This window comes from Polypterus senegalus, chromosome 14 (genome assembly GCF_016835505.1).
Source record: "Polypterus senegalus isolate Bchr_013 chromosome 14, ASM1683550v1, whole genome shotgun sequence".
NCBI lineage: Eukaryota > Metazoa > Chordata > Cladistia > Polypteriformes > Polypteridae > Polypterus > Polypterus senegalus.
The window spans coordinates 134,232,761-134,253,777 of record NC_053167.1 but is presented as its reverse complement, the minus strand read 5'-3'; the positions used below and the strand labels follow the sequence as shown (position 1 = coordinate 134,253,777).

At 41.9% G+C, this 21,017-nt stretch overlaps 1 protein-coding gene across 1 annotated transcript in view; it reads right to left on the bottom strand.

Annotated features, from left to right (window-relative positions):
• Positions 1 to 21,017, bottom strand: part of cfap57 (cilia and flagella associated protein 57) — a 105,130-nt gene that overhangs the window by 59,528 nt on the left and 24,585 nt on the right. The window contains exons 7-11 of the mRNA XM_039734497.1: positions 18,693 to 18,832; positions 11,521 to 11,686; positions 6,639 to 6,752; positions 6,323 to 6,535; positions 5,027 to 5,197 (exon numbers count right to left, since the gene is read on the bottom strand). Of these exons, the coding sequence (XP_039590431.1) occupies positions 5,027 to 5,197; positions 6,323 to 6,535; positions 6,639 to 6,752; positions 11,521 to 11,686; positions 18,693 to 18,832 (804 nt within the window). The remainder of the gene's footprint in view (positions 1 to 5,026; positions 5,198 to 6,322; positions 6,536 to 6,638; positions 6,753 to 11,520; positions 11,687 to 18,692; positions 18,833 to 21,017) is intronic.

The window sequence follows — 21,017 nt, the reverse complement described above, 5'->3', positions numbered from 1 at the left end:
ACAAGTTGTAAGTGGATGTAATAAGGCAGTAGTCTGGATGGAAGCTGCTTTAGGGATTTGGATTGAAGACTGCCAGAAGAAGAACAACGGCAGTGCTACACAATCGCCTGAAGTGGCTCCTTTAAGGGCTGTAACGCTCTCCTTTGTTGTGCAGTAAAATAAAACTCATTGTTATCGGAAAAGTCATCGTGTCATTGTTGGTGAGTAACCATAATTAATTTTCTACTTACAGTACTTAGTACATGTACGTACGTTTAGTGTCACTGTACACACATTTACTGTATACTATTTTTGTTGCATTGTACGTATTTATTGCTGGTGGCATGTCTATCGTAATGGCTGTAACATGTGATATCGGAGACACTCAATATCTTTAAAATAATATTTAGGTTTTACTGTATATAAACAGTGTGTTTATATACATAATTTCAATGAATTTTACCTAATATCTAAGAGAATACAAAGGGATTATGCTGTATAACTCTGCGGGGAATATTTATAAACAGTGTGGGAGAGTTTATAAGGGCTTAAAATATATAAAAATAACCATAGAAACATATGGTTTCTACTTCGTGGATTTTCACCTATCGCGGGGGGGTCTGGAACGCAACCCCCGCGATCGAGGAGGGATTACTGTATGTGGACTGTAACACCCGGGGAAATAGGACTATCGACCTACTGTATGCAAACATTAAAGACGCGTACAGCGCCACCCCGCTGCCTGCGCTTGGGAAAGCAGATCATAACCTGGTTCTGCTTCAGCCTCACTACAAACCAAGAGTAAAGGCGCTACCTACAACCACACGATAATTCAGGAAGTGGTCCCCTGAGGCAGAGCAGGCTTTGAGAGACTGCTTTGGAACTACAGACTGGGATATACTGCTGGGGTCACATAGTGAGAACATTAAAGAGGTTGTTGACTGCACAACTGACATCATCAACTTCTGTATGGACATTGCAGTTCCAGTAAGAACAGTACACTGCTATGCTAACAACAAGCCATGGATTACAAGTGACATCAAAGGCCTTTTGAACTAGAAGAAAAGGGCTTTTAAAGAAGGTGATCAGCATGAGCTCAAGGCATGCAGAAGGAACTCCGAGTCCAGCTCAGGGTGACGAAAGAGCAGTACGTGGACGTGGAGAGAGCAAACCAAATGAACAACTTCTTTAATAGGTTTGACCACCCTAACCAACTCTCATCTCGGAGTACTGCATCCTCCAACCATCCTTCTGCTGATACCAGTATAGGTGAGACATCCCCTTACCCACAATTACAACAGCACAGATGAGCAGAGAGCTGAGGAGACTTCGTGCCAGCAAAGCAGCGGATCCAGATGGTGTATCGCCACGACTGCTGAAGGCCTGTGCGCTGGAGCTGGGCAGTCCTCTACAGCGCATCTTCAATCTGAGCCTGGAACAGGGGAGAGTCCCGAGGCTTTGGAAAACATCTTGTATCACCCCAGTCCCAAAGGTATCACGTCCTAGTGAGCTGAATGACTTCCAGCCTGTTGCTTTGATGTCACATGTGATGAAGACCATGGAGCTGCTGCTTCACCACCTGAGGCCACAGGTCCGCCACGCCCTTGACCCTCTGCAGTTTGCATACCAGGAGAAGGTGGGAGCGGAGGATGCCATCATCTATATGCGACACCGAACCCTATCCCACTTGGACAGAGGCAGTGGTGCTGTAAGAATTATGTTTTTGGACTTCTCTAGCGCCTTCAACACCATCCAACCTCTGCTCCTTAGGGACAAGCTGACAGAGATGGGAGTAGACTCACACCTGGTGGCATGGATCGTGGACTATCTTACAGACAGACCTCAATATGTGCATCTTGGGAACTGCAGGTCTGACATTGTGGTCAGCAACACAGGAGCGCTGCAGGGGACTGGACTTTCTCCGGTCCTGTTCAGCCAACAGACATCAGACTTCCAATACGACTCGGAGTCCTGCCACGTGCAAAAGTTTGCTGATGACACTGCTATTGTGGGCTGCATCAGGAGTGGGCAGGAGGAGGAGTACAGGAAGCTAATCAAAGACTTTGTTAAATGGTGAGACTCAAACCACTTACACCTGAACACCAGTAAGACCAAGGAATGGTGGTGGATTTTAGGAGGCCCAGGCCCCTCATGGACCCTGTGATCATCAGAGGTGACTGTGTGCAGAGAGTACAGACCTATAAATACCTGGGAGTGCAGCTGGATGACAAATTGGACTGGACTACCAATACTGATGCTCTGTGTAAGAAAGGTCAGAGCCGACTATACTTTCTTAGAAGGTTGGCGTCCTTCAACATCTGCAAAAGATGCTGCAGATGTTCCACCAGACGGTTGTGGCGAGTGCCGTCTTCTATGCGGTGGTGTGCTGGGAAGGCAGCATAAAGATGAAGGACGCCTCACGCCTGGACAAACTTGTTAAGAAGGCAGGCTCTGTTGTAGGAGTTAAGTTGGACAGTTTAACATCTGTGGCAGAGCGACGGGCACTAAGCAAACTCCTGTCAATCATGAAGAATCCACTGCATCCACTGAACAGTGTCATCTCCAGGCAGAGGAGTAGCTTCAGTGACAGACTTTTGTCACTGTCCTGCTCCACTGACAGACTGAGGAGATCGTTCCTCCCCCACACTATGCGACTCTTCAATTCCACCCGGGGGAGTAAATGCTAACATTACTCAAAGTTATTGTCTGCTTTTACATGCATTTTTATTACTATTTAATTTAACATTGTTTTTTTTTTGTTTTGTATCAGTATACTGCTGCTGGATTACGTGAATTTCCCCTTAGGATTAATACAGTATGTATGTATATATGTATGTATGTATGTATCTATCTATCTAAGCACAGTGACTCTCAGATCCTTTATTGCTGTGGCCATTACTATTAAAGTGTGCTGCCACCGGAAGATCAACATTGTTCTGATTGATATGAAATCTATGTGAGTTAATTCGCTGGCGCATTAATTAATTAATTTGACTCTACTTTCTCCTGTATCAATCATTGGCTAACATGATTCAACACTCGACTGCTATAATATACTAAGGCATACTTAATTCAATTCAGGGTTGCAATGGGTCATAGACTTTCTGGCAGCACTGAGTACAAGGCAAGAGGTAATCCTCAAAAGGCCAACAAGTTCCTTTCAGATCCAACTCCCAGCCTTTTGGTTTGCCTACACAGGCACAGAGAGAACATGGAAAGTCCTCATGGACAACATCCAGGCATAGGACTCAAACCCAAAAAACTGATCTTTTGAAATAGCAGCACTACCTCTGTGTCACCTTGATACAACTTACAAGGCATTACAATTAAATACATAACCAGCTGCAATTATACCACATACGATTTTCAAGTGGATGCTATCAGCCCTTATTATTTGGATTTATTCTAATTTAATGTTGCTTAGATAAAGTTTAGAAGACTTTTTAAAGTGAAGCATATCTTTAAATGTGAGAACCTCAACCTGAATATATGTTTATATGTTGTGGCAGACGGCCGGGATGCCTCCACGCTGGGAGTGTGGCCAGAGCAGGACCTCCTCGGAATGTTAGATGGCAGCCCCCCTGGGTTGCAGTGGTGCCTCAGATTCCCACAAGGCTTCATGGGACTTGGAGTTTGGTACAGCCCTGTTGGGCTCTGCAGGCGCCACAAGGGGTTGATACAATTACTGCCAAGCCTTGGAGAGCAGCTCTTCCATTATACCCGGAAGAGCTGCCGGAAACACATCATAAGACACCTGGAGCACTTCTGGGTGCCCTATATAAGGGGCCAGCAGACACTACTCTGGGAGCCAGAGTCGGGAGGAGGTGGACGAAGCTTGCTGAGGAGGAGTGGAGGAGAAAGAAGGACTGAGAGATAAAGGAAGAAAAGAGAGTGAGAGACAAAGAAGATAAAAAGAGTAAAGAAAGTGTGTGTTTGGGCTATTGGGGACACTGTAAATAAAATCACATGTGCTTTGGTACTGGTGCCATTAGCGTCTGTCTGTGATCCGGGCTGGAATGTTCACAATGTGTAAAAGCTTTAAGAGGTGCCAAAGCTTTATTCATGTATTTTAGGCCTTGCTACATGTCAGGAACGGAAAAAATGCATCAGCCTAAGAGACACTGAGGTAACATTTCAAGATATTAACTTTTACAGAATTCTATTTTTATTTTACACAAAACAAATTAGAAAAATATCCATATGAGCTGCGAGTAATAACCAAAATAATGAGATTGTAAGTACAAACAGCAGAAATGATGTTTCTTTACATGGTGGCTGGGTTGATACTCTGTGATAGGATGAGAAGCTCAGCAACATGGGAGAGCCTTAGAGTAGAACTGCTGCGTCTCCAGATTGACAGGGGCCAGTTGAGGAGGTTTGGGCATATCTTAAGGATGCCTCCGTGGTAGTCGACTGCCCCTAGAGCAGCATTTAAGGTTACGTTGGAGGGATTATCTCTTTTGGCTGCCTTGGCAATACCTGGGAATTTCCTAGGAAGAGTTGGGTTCTGTTGCTGGGGACAGAGAAGTTTAGGTTGACCTGCTTGGCCTACTGCCACTGTGACCTTCAGCAAGAAAAGTGATTCAGAAAATGCAACAAGATTTCTCAAGGCCATTTTCATTTCCATCATAAAAATCAAATGAACATTTATTGAATATTCTAATACAGCTTATTCCACTATATGACAAAATTGTATTTTTGCCCAAGTTGTGTCCAATTTTGAATTTTTTTTTGATTTCATATATAATCATCTCCAAAATTTAAGACTACAGTGGGGTTACGAGATCGACTAATGGTTAAATATTACACTCCAAAAAAGACTGATTTAACAGAACAGAAGGATTGGAAAAGATACAAATGAAATTGTCAGGGTGGTCTTACAAAGCTGTATATTCTCTCTGCTTCACAAGATTTACTTTGATTCTATATGGCTGAGAGGTGCTGCCAAACACAGCCCAAACCAACCTCTCATGGCATGAATTGGGACTCAATGCTGAAAAAACAGGAAGGATATGCATTAATTAAGACAAAAAAGTGTAACGATTACCTTTGTGATTGGTGCTGCATGGCCATAACATTCGTTCCATTCCTTCTGTATGGGCAGTGGGTATTTCATCGAACGGATGGTGCCAGCTGATGTGCCAACAAAAAGCATTCGACCTGAATGAGACATCACAATTGATGTGTAGGAAACATCTGACTGAATCTCACGCAGGATCTGCAAAATATGAAGGACAGTTTTTACTGAATCATGTAGACAGCTGATTGACAATGTCTGATTGGCCATATCTGAGTGTTTATACAAAGTGATCGATGTCATGAATTGAACACGTAAATCCATATATCTTTTATGGCTGACCTATTTTATTATACTTCATCAGTACCCATATACTGTATTTCTTTTTCTGTTGCTCTCTCTATTACTAAATGCTTTCAGGCAAGGTAGGCAGCAAAACCTTATCAAGTAGCAACAAAAGTAAAGTTAATGACACAAAAACAAAAACTCTCATGTTCCAAAATCTGACATTTTAAATGTTGTCTGGGTAAATGTAAACATTGTTGGCAATGTCTAAGAAAAAAAAGGTTCAGTCCCTGTGCCAAATATCTGTATGACCTTAAGTTTATTTGCCTTTGTTAAGAAGCACAAGTCACAATTGAGTCTCCACTGCTTACATTAAATTAAGTTATCTATGTTCAGAGGCACAGTGGCCCCCTAGTGGCTAAGTTGTTCAACTGTCATCACAAGTTTTTCAATATGGTCCTCACTAATAATTTAGGGACCCAAAGATGACTAAAGGTTTATTAACAGTAACTAAGATGTTTAGAAGTCAGAAATTTCATGTGAATGTGTTACAGTGTTGGTGCACTGACTTGGACAATTCCAAGAAAATAAAGCTATCCATCTCAACCTTGCCACCAACTGAATTGTTGTGGATTCACATCACGAAGCATCTCAATTCAAGGATTTGCTCTGTCAAGAACTGACAGTTGTAAGCTGTGAACCTGCGTTCTCAAGTTCTGAGGTGAGCGCTTTGCAGCATGAGCTAAAATGAGAGCTCCATCCATCAGCCACCAGGAGCCCATCTCTGACCACTGTGAGCAGTTCACTTCCCTGGTGATGTCAGCTGATCTATCTCTGTGTCAGAACCCCACCTTCTCTGTGCATCACCACTACAATTAAAAAGAATGAAGGATGTGCAAGTATAAAGTTTTCTGGTCACCACAGGTATCCATGGCATTTACATCAAAGATCTGCAAGCATTCTACACAATCTATCTTTCTGTTTCTTCCTAGCTCAAGTTGTAAATTGTCCCTTCTGCGTATTCCAGCATCCCATCTGCACCTGAGAGTCTGCAATCTCCTTTAGCGTGAGATCAGAACCGACGGCGAAGGTGGCTTTAGCGTCTGGAGACATGGTGATTCCAGTATAGCTGCATGATTTTAGGACACATTCTGATTCTCTCTTGCCAGTGAGGGTGTTCCATTCATAGACGGCCCCATCCATTCCACAGGACACCAGCCTGCTGTCATCAGGGCTCCAAACGACTGAACGAACCTGACAATGCAATAGGAAGAGACTGACACTGAGTTGGGGGCTTCTTTTTTAGATCATTTTCAATTATAGGCAATCCTCCCACCTCACCCCAATTCAATTTTACCTTTCCATTGTGGCCTTTCAGATTTAGAATATTTTCAAATGTAGTGGTAGAGTAGATATGGATGACATTCCCATTAACCGCTGCAAAGAGGTGCCCACCATGACTGAAAGAGCACTGGAAGACAAACAGAAGTTTAAATGAGAGCTACATCATTCACATTCTAGGCACACCTCTGATCAGCACAGAGGTTTGTCAGCAAACCTGAGCCCCAGACTGAATGATTTAATGTATATTTATTTAGCCTGAAGATTGGTTATAGAATGTTTTGAGAATTATTATTTAGAACATTAGAACACTCTAGACGAGAACAGGCCATTCAACTGTCAGGAAGTTGATAGCATAGAGTCCACTATGACTCCTAAATCCTTCTCATAAGGTGTACTCTCGATTTTCCGACTGCCCATTGTGTATTCAAACCTAACATTTTTACTTCCTATATGTAATACTTTACATTTACTGACATTAAATTTCATCTGCCACAAATCTGCCCAAGCCTGTACGCTATCCAAGTCCTTCTGTAATGATATAACGGATTCCAATTTATCTGCTAATCCACCTATCTTGGTATCATTTGCAAACTTAACCAGCTTGTTACTTATATTCCTATCTAAATCATTTACATACACACTGCTCACAAAAATTAAAGGAACACTTTAAAGAAACACATTAGATACATCAGATCTCAATATGAAGTTGGATATCTATACAAATAACGACAGGGCAATGTCTTAGGAACAAAAGGATGCCAAGTCTTTTAATGGAAATAAAAGTTTTCTGCCTACAGAGGGCTCAATTGTGTAGACACCTTAAAATCAGAGTGAAATGAAGATGTGGCAGGCTAGTCCATTTTTTCAAAAACTTAATTTCTGCTACTCAAAATGCTTTTCAGTATCTTGTGTGGCTCCCACGAGCTTGTATGCATGCTTGACAACGTCGGGGCATGCTCCTAATGAGACGACGGATGGTGTCTTGTGGCATTTCCTCCCAGATCTGTATGAGGGCATCCCTGAGCTGTTGTACAGTCTGAGGAGCAACCTGGCGACGCCTAATGGACCGAAACATAATGTCCCACAGATGTTCTATTGGGTTTAAGTCAGGGGATCGTGAAGGCCATTCAATTGTTTCAATTCCTTCATCCTCCAGGTACTGCCTGCATACTCTTGCCACATGAGGCTGGGCATTGTCGTGCATTAGGAGGAAACCAGGACCTACTGCACCAGCGTAGGGTCTGACAATGGGTCCAAGGATTTCATCCTGATACCTAATGGCAGTCAAGATGCCGTTGTCTAGCCTGTAGAGGTCTGTGAGTCGCTCCATGGATATGCCTCCAAGATCATCACTGACCCACCACCAAACCAGTCATGCTAAACGATGTTACAGGCAGCATAATATTCTCCACGGCTTCTCCTGACCCTTTCACATCTTTCACATATACTCAGGGTGAACCTGCTCTCATCTGTGAAAAGCACAGGACGCCAGTGGTGGACCTGATTATTCTGGTATTCTATGGCAAATGCCAATTGAGCTCCCGGTGCTGTGCAGTGAGCACAGGGCGCAGTAGACATTTGGGCCCTCAGGCAACCCTCATGAAGTCTGTTTCTGATTGTTTGGTCAGAGACATTCACACCAGTGGCCTGCTGGAGGTCATTTTGTAGGGCTCTGGCAGTGCTCATCCTGTTCCTCCTTGCCCAAAGGAGCAGATACTGGTCCTGCTGATGGGTTATGGACCTTCTATGGCCCTCTCCAGCTCTCCTAGAGTAACTGCTTGTCTCCTAGAATCTCCTCCATGCCCTTGAGACTGTGCAGGGAGACACAGCAAACCTTCTGGCAATGACACGTATTGATGTGCCATCCTGGAGAAGTTGGACTACCTGTGCAACCTCTGTAGGGTCCAGGTATCACCTCGCGCTACCAGTAGTGACACTGACTGTAGCCAAATGCAAAACTAGTGAAGAAACAGTCAGAAAAGATGAGGAGGGAAAAATGTCAGTGGCCTCCACCTGTTAAACCATTCCTGTTTTGGGGGTCATCTCATTGTTGCCCCTCTAGTGCATCTGTTGTTAATTTCATTAACACCACAGCAGCTGAAACTGATTAACAACCCCCTCTGCTACTTAACTGACCAGATTAATATCCCATAAGTTTCATTGACTTTATGCTGTACTCTGATTAACAAGTGTTCCTTTAATTCTTTTGAGCAGTATATTAAAAATAGCAGCGGCCCTAGCACTGACCCCTGTGGAACGCCACTTTTAACATCGGCCAGTACTGATGAGGTTCCTCGCACCATCACCCTCTGCTTCCTGTGTCTGAGCCAATTCTGCACCCATCTAAAAACATCACCCTGAACTCCCACTTCTTTTAACTTGATGCCCAACCTCTCATGTAGCACCTTATCAAATGCTTTCTGAAAGTCCAGATAAATGATATCATCTGCTCCACTTTGATCGTATCCTTTTGATGCCTCCTCATAAAATTCCATCATGTTAGTAAAACACGACCTCCCCCTTCTGAACCCATGCTGACTGTTCCTAATAACTCCTGTCCTTGCCATGTGTTGCTCAATCTTATCCTTAATAATTCCTTTCATTAATTTTCCTGTGATGCATGTTAAGCTTACTGGCCTATAGTTGCTGGGATCTGCCCTGTCACCCTTTTTATATAATGGGATGATATTTGCCATTTTCCAGTCCTTTGGAATCTCTCCAGTACGCAGTGACTTCCTAGAAATATGTGTCAAGGGTTTATATCTGTACTCACTAGCCTCCTTAAGAACACGAGGATAAATATTATCTGGTCCAGGTGATTTGTTTGATTTCATCTTATTTAATCTGAGCAGCACTTCTCCCTCTACAATTTCCAAATCCCTCAGTACCTCCCTACAGGTCGCATCTACCGTTGGCAGGTTATCCACTTGCTCACTTGTAAACACCAGAAAAATGTAAGTTTAGGGCATCTGCTATTTCATTGTCTGTATCTTTTAATTCCTCTTTACTATTCCTGATGAACTTGACCTCCTCCTTAACTGTTCTTTTACTACTAAAATACTGAAAGAATCTCTTAGGGTCTTCTTTCGCCTTATCTGCTATATTCCTCTCCAACTGTCTTTTAGCCTCCCTGATATCCTTCTTAATGGTTGCCCTCATGTTCTCATACACTCTATAATTCACATTGCAGTTATTAGTCTTATAGGCCTTATGCGGCAGTTTTTTCCTTTACAACTTTTTTTTTTAATCTTTGTTAATCCACCATGGAGTTTTTTTTTAGTTTCCTATTAATTCCAAATTTAGGTCTGTATCTGTCCTGCATTACATGTAAAACATTTTTAAACCTGTTCCACTGCTCCTCGACTGTCTCCACATTTAAAAGCTTATCCCAGTGTATCCTACTTAGACTTTGTCGCATCTGCTCAAAATTAGCCCTACCAAAGTTCAACTTAATTTTAGTCTTTGCATCTGTACTCTTACAAAATACTGAGAATTGCATTACATTCTGGTCACGTGACCCTAGTGGTTCAATCACCTCTAAACCCTCAATTCTATCCTGATTATTACAAAATACCAAATCCAGACAGGCTTCACCCCGTGTTGGTGCTTTAACATGTTGTGTTATAAAAGATGATGCAGTAGTAGGCCTTGTGGCCCCATGGATTCTCAGTTCCCCATGGATTCTCAGTCCAAGTCCTATGCTGAGTCACCATGTGTATGGAGTTTGTAACAACAACATTTATTTCTAGAATATGTTTTCATGCAAATGATGGAGCTCAAAATGCTTTACAAGACTATACTTCCTTAGAAGGCTGTCGTCTTTCAACATCTGCAATAAGATGCTTTAGATGTTCTATCAGACAGTTGTGGCAAGCGCCCTCTTCTATGCGGTGGTGTGCTGGGAAGGCAGCATAAAGAACAGGCAGGCTCTATTGTAGGCACGGAGCTGGACAGTTTGACATCCGTGGCAGAGCGACGGGCACTGAGCAGGCTCCTGTCAGTCATGGAGAATCCACTGCATCCACTGAACAGGATCATCTCCAGACAGAGGAGCAGTTTCAGCGACAGACTGCTGTCACCGTCCTGCTCCACTGACAGACTGAGGAGACCCCACACTTTGCCACTCTTCAATCCCACCCGGGGGGTAAACGTTAACATTATACAAAGTTATTGTCTGTTATACCTGCATTTTTATCACTCTTTAATTTAATTTTGTTTTTTTATCAGTATGCTGCTGCTGGAGTATGCGAATTTCCCCTTGGGATTAATAAAGTATCTATCTATCTATCTATCTATCTATCTATCTATCTATCTATCTACCTATCTATCTATCTATCTATCTATCTATCTATCTATCTATCTATCTATCTATCGAAGATAAAGAACGAAAAAAGAAAGATAAGATTAGGCAATACTACATAACAAAGAATAAAGTAAGGTCTGATGGCCAAGGAGGACAGAAAAAACAAATAAACTCCAGAGGGCTTGAGAAAAAAAAAAAATCTGCAGGGGTTCCGAGGCCACGACACCAAACAGCTCCCACTGCACATTCTGTCGTTGTCTCTGTGGGGTTTCCTCTCACCTTCAACAAACAAAGTAATTCTAAATTGGCCCTGTATGGGTTAGCATGTGTATGAGTGGGTGCCCAGTCCATGAATGGTTCCTGCCTCATGCTCAGTGCTGTTGGAATGGGCTTCATCAACCACCTCCCCCCCACCATTGTCAGAGTCTGGGAATTCACAATGTTCACATCTCTTCAGTCGTGAACTAGAGATCTTCTGTTTATAAACACATTAGGTTGGCTCTTTCCCAGTCCTCTGCTACTGAAGCACTTGGGCTGCTACATCCAGTGACCTAAAACTGAATTAAAATGATTTGAGAATATAAGTTCTCACCTCTCTACAACCTCGCACTGTAAATTCTTTAAATATCCTGATATCATCAATCAGCAGGTTCATGAGGCGCAGTTTATCTAAAAATCCCACCAGAACATAAAGGCCAGATGGATGCAGGGCTACACTGTAAGCTTCTTCCTGGAATTCCTTATACAGTTCCAGAGACCTGAGAGACAAAAGAAAGCACAGTCATTATTTAGCCATTCTTTTTAAGAGAGGGAGGCAATCCAGACAAACAATAAAGTTTTCTTTTTGGCTGTTAGTAATGAAAAAAGAGGAAAATACGGATGAAACAGACAGATGTCGTGATTTTAAGTGGGTCTTGCCCCTGGGCTTTGTTTTTTGATTTTGCCCTTGTCTTGTCTCTGGGTTCTGCGTTTCTTTTGTACTCAATTTTTTTTAGATGAATTCAAATATAATGCAAAAGGTACCTTCTCTCATCATCACATTTGTGTTGTGAAATTTTCTGTTTTTTCAAATTGCAAATTATTAAAAAATGGCAAAATGGAACAAAATGAGGTCTTGCGATGGAGCCTCTGTCTCACTTGCCTGCAGGCCCCCAAAACTATGATAGCAAAATGAGGTCTTGCCTCCTTAATTTAGGCCTTAGGCTGGTTTATACTTCACGCAACACGATGCATGCTGCAGCAGACGCTCCTGCTACGCAATTATTTTACTGTTTATACCTGCGTGTGTACTTTACGTAATCTGGAAGAATCCACCAGGTGGCAGTGCGAGATATTATCACGGTGAGAACAGGTTCGGCTTCGCTGTGTTATGAATTGCCTGGAACAGCCATTAAATTCTGATGACATCTTACCGCAATATCTCTGAAAAGGATGTTCAATGATTAAATCCTTCAATCCAGGGATGTGTTCTTTCCAGCTAGCATTGGGCACGAGGCAGAAACAATCCCATCGCAAGGTGAATACCAGCACACACATACACTGGCATCATTTTAGTGTCACTAACTCTGCATATCTTTGGAAGGAAACCTGGGCACTCTGTGGAAACCCAGCAGGAAAACATGTAAAATCCAGGCAGGAAACACCAGCGACACTTGAATATAAAAGCACCATGAATGCATCTGTATGTTGGCATTTTGCTTCACCACATCGAACCATTCATCAAACATTGAAGCGTGCATATCGATCTCGTAGGATCTGCATAGTGGCCTTCTGTCACATGTAGATAGTAAACAGAGACTCTGATGTCACATTCCAACTTTTATGACACTGCGCCCCTCGACTTTTTGCTGGTACTGCAACTCATGCACGTGTCACGTTAATTTCTGAGGGCCTGCTCAGAGGACACGTCAAATAAACGCTGGTAACGTGTGGCAGCCATGACACATGCGCGTCCACGTTCTGAGCGTAAAGTATAAACGAGCCCTTAGTGTGGAACTGAGTTCTAGTATCAAAATGGGCTTTCCTCCAAACAAAAAAATACAAAGAGAGAAAGCTCACATCGAAACGAATTATTAGATATGTTCAAGAAATAAAGAGAAAGAAGGAGAGGAAACTGTTAAACACTTCTGGTTAGAAAATAATCAAACAGCAGTTTCTTAAAAATGAGGAAGATGTATTAGCAAAAAGTAAAAAAAATCATCAAAATAAAAAAAAAAAGAAAAAAGAAAAAAGGAGTATGGCATAAGTCAACCCAGGTAAAATAATGCCAGTCCAAAATCTAATTTCTAGTCACAATACAAAAAAGCAGAAAATTCAATTCTGACAACGGTACTCATCATTCAACATAAAACAAAGCAGAGAATATTTAATGAGACTGATCAGGTAATAAGAAATGAATAGAACTGAGCAAGAGGTCAGATACTAGAAGACAGATAGCACAGACGACTACACCAAGACGTTAAGCAAAAATCAAAGTCAAAAAAATCTTCATATATTGCTTCTGATTATGGCTTAATGGTGGCTCTGTCTCCTGCAGTACCATCCACAAGACACAGGGTAGGTAGTCAAATATATTAACACTAATATAATAAAACATAGAACACAACAATAATCAAAACATTAAATATAAACAGATCAAAAACATTATCTATAACATCCAAAATAATAATTCAAAAACAAGAAAGATGTCCAATCAAAAAGAAACTACACTTAAGCCAGGAATGACTGTGTATCCGTCGGCAAGTAACAACGTGGCTTGCAGTGGAATGATGTTATTTAAAGTGTACGCTTATTCCTCCAGGTAATTTGTCAATAAAGTTTAATTTTTGTTGTGACATTTGAAAAACAGCACACTGTACAAATGTTTGAAATTTCCAGAACTCCCGATTAGAAGCATTGGCAAATTTACAAACTTACCTGCCTTAGAACAGAGAAATGTTTGATGCAAATTCAATTATTGATTAGTTAAATCAATAAGTCAAATCATTAGTTTCAAATTCACCCTGAAACAGGTTATTTCAACATTAATACTTAGTATATTTTTCTGTTTTACTCATGTGATAGCCAGTTCTGATGGTAAAACAGATCTGTAACACAAATTAGTGAAACAGGACCTGATGCTACCTGTAAAAAGCTTGAAGAATTTTTACACATAAGATTTTTCTTAATTTGTGAATTTTACAAGTAGAGACTTGCTTTCTGAATTCATAAAACTGATTTTGACTACAATTGTACGTTTATTTATTTACAAGATTTTTTTAAATTAGTCACGTGACCTTGAGCATTGCACTGATGATGTCACTGGAAGTAACAGTATAAATATGACACTGATTGTGCACTGTCTTATCCCTCTGTGAATACAAAAACTATTAAACTTCTTGGTGGTAATCAAAGCAGTTGTATTCCAAGTGGATCCTTGTGTTAGGATTGTGTATCTTTGGTTTCACCTTTGTTTCTGACGTTGACTTTGCCCTTGTTTTGTCTCTGGGCTCTGTTCATTTGATTCTGATTGCTCTCCTGGTTTTACTCTTCTGCTACTACTTCTGGTCAGCTGTCTCTTGTTGTCCCTCTTACCAAATGTAAAACCAAGGGGGACAGGGCCATTGCAGCTGCTGGGCCTCGCCTGTGGAACTCTTTACCTCATTACATAAAGGAGTCATCTACAATTGAAATATTCAAAACAAGATTAAAAACTCATTTCTATTCACTTGCATTCCGTGACCTTCAGTAATACTGATGGTTTCCATCCATCCATCCATCCTCTTCCGCTTATCCGAGGTTGGGTCGCGGGGGCAGCAGCTTAAGCAGAGAGGCCCAGACTTCCCTCTCCCCGGCCACTTCTTCCAGCTCTTCCTGGAGAATCCCAAGGCGTTCCCAGGCCAGCCGGGAGACATAGTCCCTCCAGCGTGTCCTGGGTCTTCCCCGGGGCCTCCTCCCGGTTGGACGTGCCCGGAAACACCTCAACCAGGGAGGCGTCCAGGAGGCATCCTGATCAGATGCCCGAGCCACCTCATCTGACTCCTCTCGATGCGGAGGAGCAGCGGCTCTACTCTGAGCCCTTCCTGGATGACTGAGCTTCTCACCCTATCTTTAGGGGAAAGCCCAGACACCCTGCGGAGGAAACTCATTTCAGCCGCTTGTATTCGCAATCTCGTTCTTTCGGTCACTACCCATAGCTCATGACCATAGGTGAGGGTAGGAGCATAGATCGACTGGTAAATTGAGAGCTGAGCCCTTTTTCACCACGACCGATGCAGAGCCCGCATCACTGCGGATGCCACACCGATCCGCCTGTCGATCTCACGCTCCATTCTTCCTCACTCGTGAACAAGACCCCGAGATACTTGAACTCCTCCACTTGGGGTAGGATCTCTCCCCCAACCCTGAGAGGGCACTCCACTCTTTTCCGGCTGAGGACCATGCTCTCGGATTTGAAGGTGCTGATTCTCATCCCAGCCACTTCACACTCAGCTGCGAACCGATCCAGAGAGAGCTGAAGATCACGGCCTGATGAAGCAAACAGGACAACATCATCTGCAAAAAACAGTGACCCATAAATAAACCTCTGAAAACTGATGGTTTCCTCTTTGTCTATTTACTATGTATCTTATTTTATGTTCATATATTTTATTTCTATTTATGTTTTCATGTTAATTTTTTGTTTTTCTTTTTTTCTATTATTGTAAAGCACTTTGGCCACAGCATTATTATGTTGTTTTAAATGTGCTATATAAATAAATTGACACTGACATTTTGACTACACCTTTTGCAAAGGAGACTGAGTGGGAACCTATTCCAGGTCTTCAAAAACCTCTAAAGAATTGATAAATTAGATCCAGCAGAATTTATTCATCTTAAGGGTGAATCACATACTCAAAAACATGAGTGGAAATTAAGGGGAAGTGAATGTAGGACTGAAGACAAGAAGTGCTTCTTTATGCAAAGAGATGTGGGAATCTGGAACAAACTATCGAAGGAGAAACCTTGACAACTTTTAAAAAGTATCTGGATGAGATATTGGGACAGCTGAGCTGTTCTTTTCATCTCCTGGTCATCTTGTTCACAATAACCCTCAGGAACAGTATGGGTCCTATTACAGTACAAACCTCTTCACAACCATTTACCTCTTTTGCCTCATGAAGTCGTACCAGGTAAGTTATACCCTCTTACTGTAAAAGTGAAAAATTTAAGCAATTTAACTTATCTAGAAATATATGGAAGAGGAAACAAGCTTTTAAAGTATGGCTTTGTAGCTCACTGTAGGCAGCCATGAAATTCAATTAATATTTAATGTGCCATTATGATCTGTGCATTCCATAAGCTATGCACTTATACAGTCTGCTTATAATATACTAGCTTAAGTACCTGGGATTGCAGAGGTGTATTTTTTAATGGGTTTACGATAAGCAAAGATTTTGTGTTTTTTAAATATTGCCCCTTTTCTCATTACTGACTGTCCCATCCATCTTCTTGACTACCTTTCTATCAATATCTCTGCTCTGCTAAGCTGAGAATTTGTTCTTGTTATGTATGATTGGATTCCATAATTGCAGAAACTCTTTCCTGGGCTGGAACCATGAACAATACTTCTTTGTATTTCAGGGTTTACTATGTTTTCACAAACAGATGTTTGATCCCATATTAATAAACTGGATTGCTGGTTGAATAATTGAATTATTTAAAGAGGATGTAAGCTAGGCAGAACTCCTGTTTCTGTGTTGTTTCCACTATTGAACCCCTATAACATGATGAAACCTTTAAAACCTTATTAACTCAATATGTTAAGTTTTGTTAACTGTAATATAAATGCAAAATTTCATGAACATTCATCCAGCTGTCTTGGTAATGTGTGGTTTGTTGCGATGTTGGCCCTCCTATTACGACTTGTCAATAAAATTCTTGAAACTTCTTGATGGAGTTTTTGAAATGCCGTGTAGCCTGAATTTTAAGTTGGCTTAGCTTTGTTATATATGCAAAGTGTTATTATGATCGACTCAGCAGGTTCAGAATAAGGCTGAGATATTGTGTTACCTACCTTTACAATCATCCTCCCCTATTAGACTTTTGAAACACCATATAGACTGTATTTTAACTTGGATCAATAATAACCTAAAATATTTTGTGATATCTTTTTGGGGCATAAACCAACAAACAATCAAACAGACACAATGCAATCTGAGGGTTGAAATGAGGTCTCTAGTGTACAAAATGGATAAATAACATCAAATGAAGCAAAATTACAATTGTACTTATATAGATTATTCTTGTATGCACCATTTCTGTGTATTCTCTTCTGTACAATTCAAATGCTCATTTGCATTTGAGCACACTCCATTTTCGGTCAGGTCAGGTCAGGTTGGGGAGCATGCACTGGTACAGCGCACTGCCGCTCCCACCACATGACGAAACAGCTTAGGATCCAAGTAGGCAACCACCCAGGCAGACACGCAGCCCATTTCCACTCTCCGGAAATAACCCTGTTACATGGGTGTCCCCTTGGCCTGGTCCAGTCATTCGGGTCCTCAACAATGAGGATCCTGTGAGCTGGATAACCCTCGGTAAATTATGCCACATGTCCATAGTGTCGTAACTGACAGTCCCTCGCAATGCAGGTAGTGTGCCTCATTCGGGACTCTGTGGACACAAAGTTAAACCAGCAGTACCCAAGGATTCTGTGAAGAGACACAGTACCGAAGGAGTTCAGTCTTCATCTCAGGTCACTGGATAGCATCCATGTGTTGCAACCATATAGCAAGACAGGAAGCACCAGGATTCTAAAGACTTGGAACTTTGTCCTTTTGCAAAGATATCGGGAGCGCCACACACTCCTTTCCTCAAGACGCTCCATGCTCTCCCAATTTATCTACTGACTTCATAGTAAGAGTCACCAGAGACATAAATGTCACTGCCGAGGTAAGTAAACCTCTCGATGAGGTTGACACTCTCTCCGCAGACAGACACACTGCTGATGGCTCAACAGGTCATTAAAGGCCTGGCTCTTAATTTTTAATCAGGACACTGGTAAGCCCAGACACTCAGAATCCTCACTCAGTCTCTTGAGAGCCCTGATCAGAGCCTCCACTGATTCCACAAAGATCACAGCATCGTCAGCAAAGTCAAGATCAGTGTATCTTTCTTCTCCAACAGTCACTGGGCCCCATGACCCTGCCCAACACTCAATCAATGCAAGCACTGAACAGAGTAGTAGCAGAACACACCCCTGACTAACCCCAGAATCAACAGGGAAAAACGCAGACATTCTGCTTCCACTCTGCACAGCACTCACAGTACCAGTGTACAGGCTGGCCATGATATCCAACAACTTGGGGGTCCCGCGAAGTCTCAGGATAACATCATTTTCATTTACAGAAGCAATTTCTGGAAGTGGCTTATTTCCATTCTCCATGAAGAAAATGAGATAAAAAATGCTTCCCAGCTATCACTAGAAACTACTTGTGGGAAGTAACATATAAAATATTTGGGTGAGGTACTTCTTTAAGTCCTTAAAATTTTTGCGCCATTCATACATTTTTGAACTTGTTCTAAATTGCTTTTCTTTTATTGTTTCATTATTAATTGTTGTACTATCCTCTTGCCTAGTATGAGACTCGACTGACCATACAGTAAGTGACAGAGTTTAAGAAGAGGAGAGGCCTCTTAATGAGCCCTTCGATAATCCTTGATGGACATGGTGAGATGGTAAAAAAAACCTTTTTGCCTTAGTTAGGGGTCCCACAGAGTATCCCTGAAATCACAGAAGCCTACCTGGTCTCGAAGTTCCAGATGCGTACAGAGCGATCCAGCGAGCAGGTAGCAATCAGAGGCTTACGAATGCATCCGTCGAGTCCTGTGATGACGCCTGAATGGAAGCAATAAGACAGGAACTCAAACTGTGCTTGCTCACCCTAAAGAAGATGAGAGGTGAAGACAGGTTACTGACAAGGATAACTGCATCCCTACAAAAAGAAAGTACAGTTCAGCTTGTGCTTGGGAAGCACGTCTAGAATCTGGGGGAAATAATTAGATGGAGAAGCACACACTGTTAACCCTCTTACTATCAATAAGCAATACCTTGTGGTTTTTGAAGTAGGGGAAGCATGGTGGCATAGTGGGTACCACTGTAAACTTTTATATCTGTTTCCCTGGTTTCCGATACTGCAGTTGATCACCTACAGGATTCAAGGTTCGCATGATTTCCACATGTATATCTGAGTTTTAAATGCACATTTACAAAGATGTACTGGTTTGGTTAATGTGATGACTCTAAACTGGTCCCACTGGGAGTTGAATGAGCAGATCCAGCAATTGACTGGGCACCTCATCAAAGACTGGTTCTTACCTTACACCTAAGGATGCTGACATATGCTCTGTCCAAACTCTGAATTTGATTGTCAGTTTGAGAATGTTATAAGAAAAATCCTTGCTATGAAATATGCAATATAAAAGAAATATGTTCTGACAGTTTTATGACTTAACAAAATTTAATTAAAGGGCAGCACAGTGGCGCAGTGGTAGCGCTGCTGCCTCGCAGTTAGGGGACCCGGGTTTGCTTCCTGGGTCCTCCCTGTGTGGAGTTTGCATGTTCTCACCGTGTCTGAGTGGGTTTTCTCCGGGTGCTCCAGTCCTGGACAAGATGCCAATGCACTATACGGCCCGTTCATGCAAATGGGGATCATTTGGAATTGCCAATTAATCTAACACACAAACCTTTTGGAATAAGGGAGCAACCTTCATGTGCCCAGAGAGAACCTGTAAATCACAAAGAGACAGTGTCTGGGCTGGAAATGGAACCCAGGATGTTGGATCCATGAGGCAGGAGCACTAACAACTGCTTTACTGTCCTACTGCATTACCCTAATTGGACAAAAATGAAGTTGAAAAATGAATTGATTATCCAGTGATATCTCACTTATGATATAAATTTGATAATTGCAGAATATAAAGCTTAGTAGGAAAACAGCTTCTGCAAATAAATAACAAAACTAATGGACATATTGCTTTGTTACACACTTGCACTGGTACTTACTGAGAAAGTTGCTATTTAAAATAAAGGGTGATTTACTTAACTAGTGACTTATTTTATATTGATTCACCTTTAAACAAGCTTAACCAGTGAAGGGTAACAGGGAGCCAGTGACCACTTGGAAGTGTTTGGTGCAAAGCAGGGGCAAGTCTTTAACAGGATGCCACTCCATCACAGGGCACAGTCACCACACAGTCCCAATTCAGCATTAGTTTAAAAACACATGTCTTTGGAATACATGAGGAAAATCCCAGAATCCAGAGAAACACAGTAAAAGACAGTGACCAGGGATCTCATTTATAAAACTTTGTGTGAAATTGATGGAGAAAATATATGTAACCCTAATATAACCTTGTAAATGTGCGTATATGAACCCCACCTGGTTGCCATCCTGAATAAATTTGAGGAGTGCCATTTTTCGCTCTATATGGCACTGAACCACAGGGTTGGAGAATGGGAATGGCGCTATATAAATAAAATGTATTGTTATTATTATTATTGTTGTTGTTAATAATAATAATATTAGTAGTATTATTAAATGCATAAGGAGACAGTATTTAAGTGGGTAGCCACTATTACCTGGCACAAGTAACAACATGATTGGTGTTATAATTAATAGTAATGAATAAATAGTCAGTCAGTCAGTCATTTTCCAACCCGCTATATCCTAACACAGGGTCACGGGGGTCTGCTGGAGCCAATCCCAGTCAACACAGGGCACAAGGCAGGAACAAATCCCGGGAAGGGTGCCAGCCCACCTCAGGGCACACACACACCCACACAACAAGCACACACTAGGGACAATTTAGGATCGAATATGCACCTAAGCTGCATTTCTTTGGACTGTGGGAGGAAACCCACACAGACACGGGGAGAACATGCAAACTCCACGCAGGGAGGACCCGGGAAGCAAACCTAGGTTTCCTAATTGCGAGGCAGCAGCGCTACCACTGCGCCACTGTGCTGCCAATGAATAACTAGTAACTAACAATATGATAAGCTGAAGGTTCAGCCAGTTACATTTCCAACAAGCCAGCAATCACATACAACACCATGAGCAAGTCACC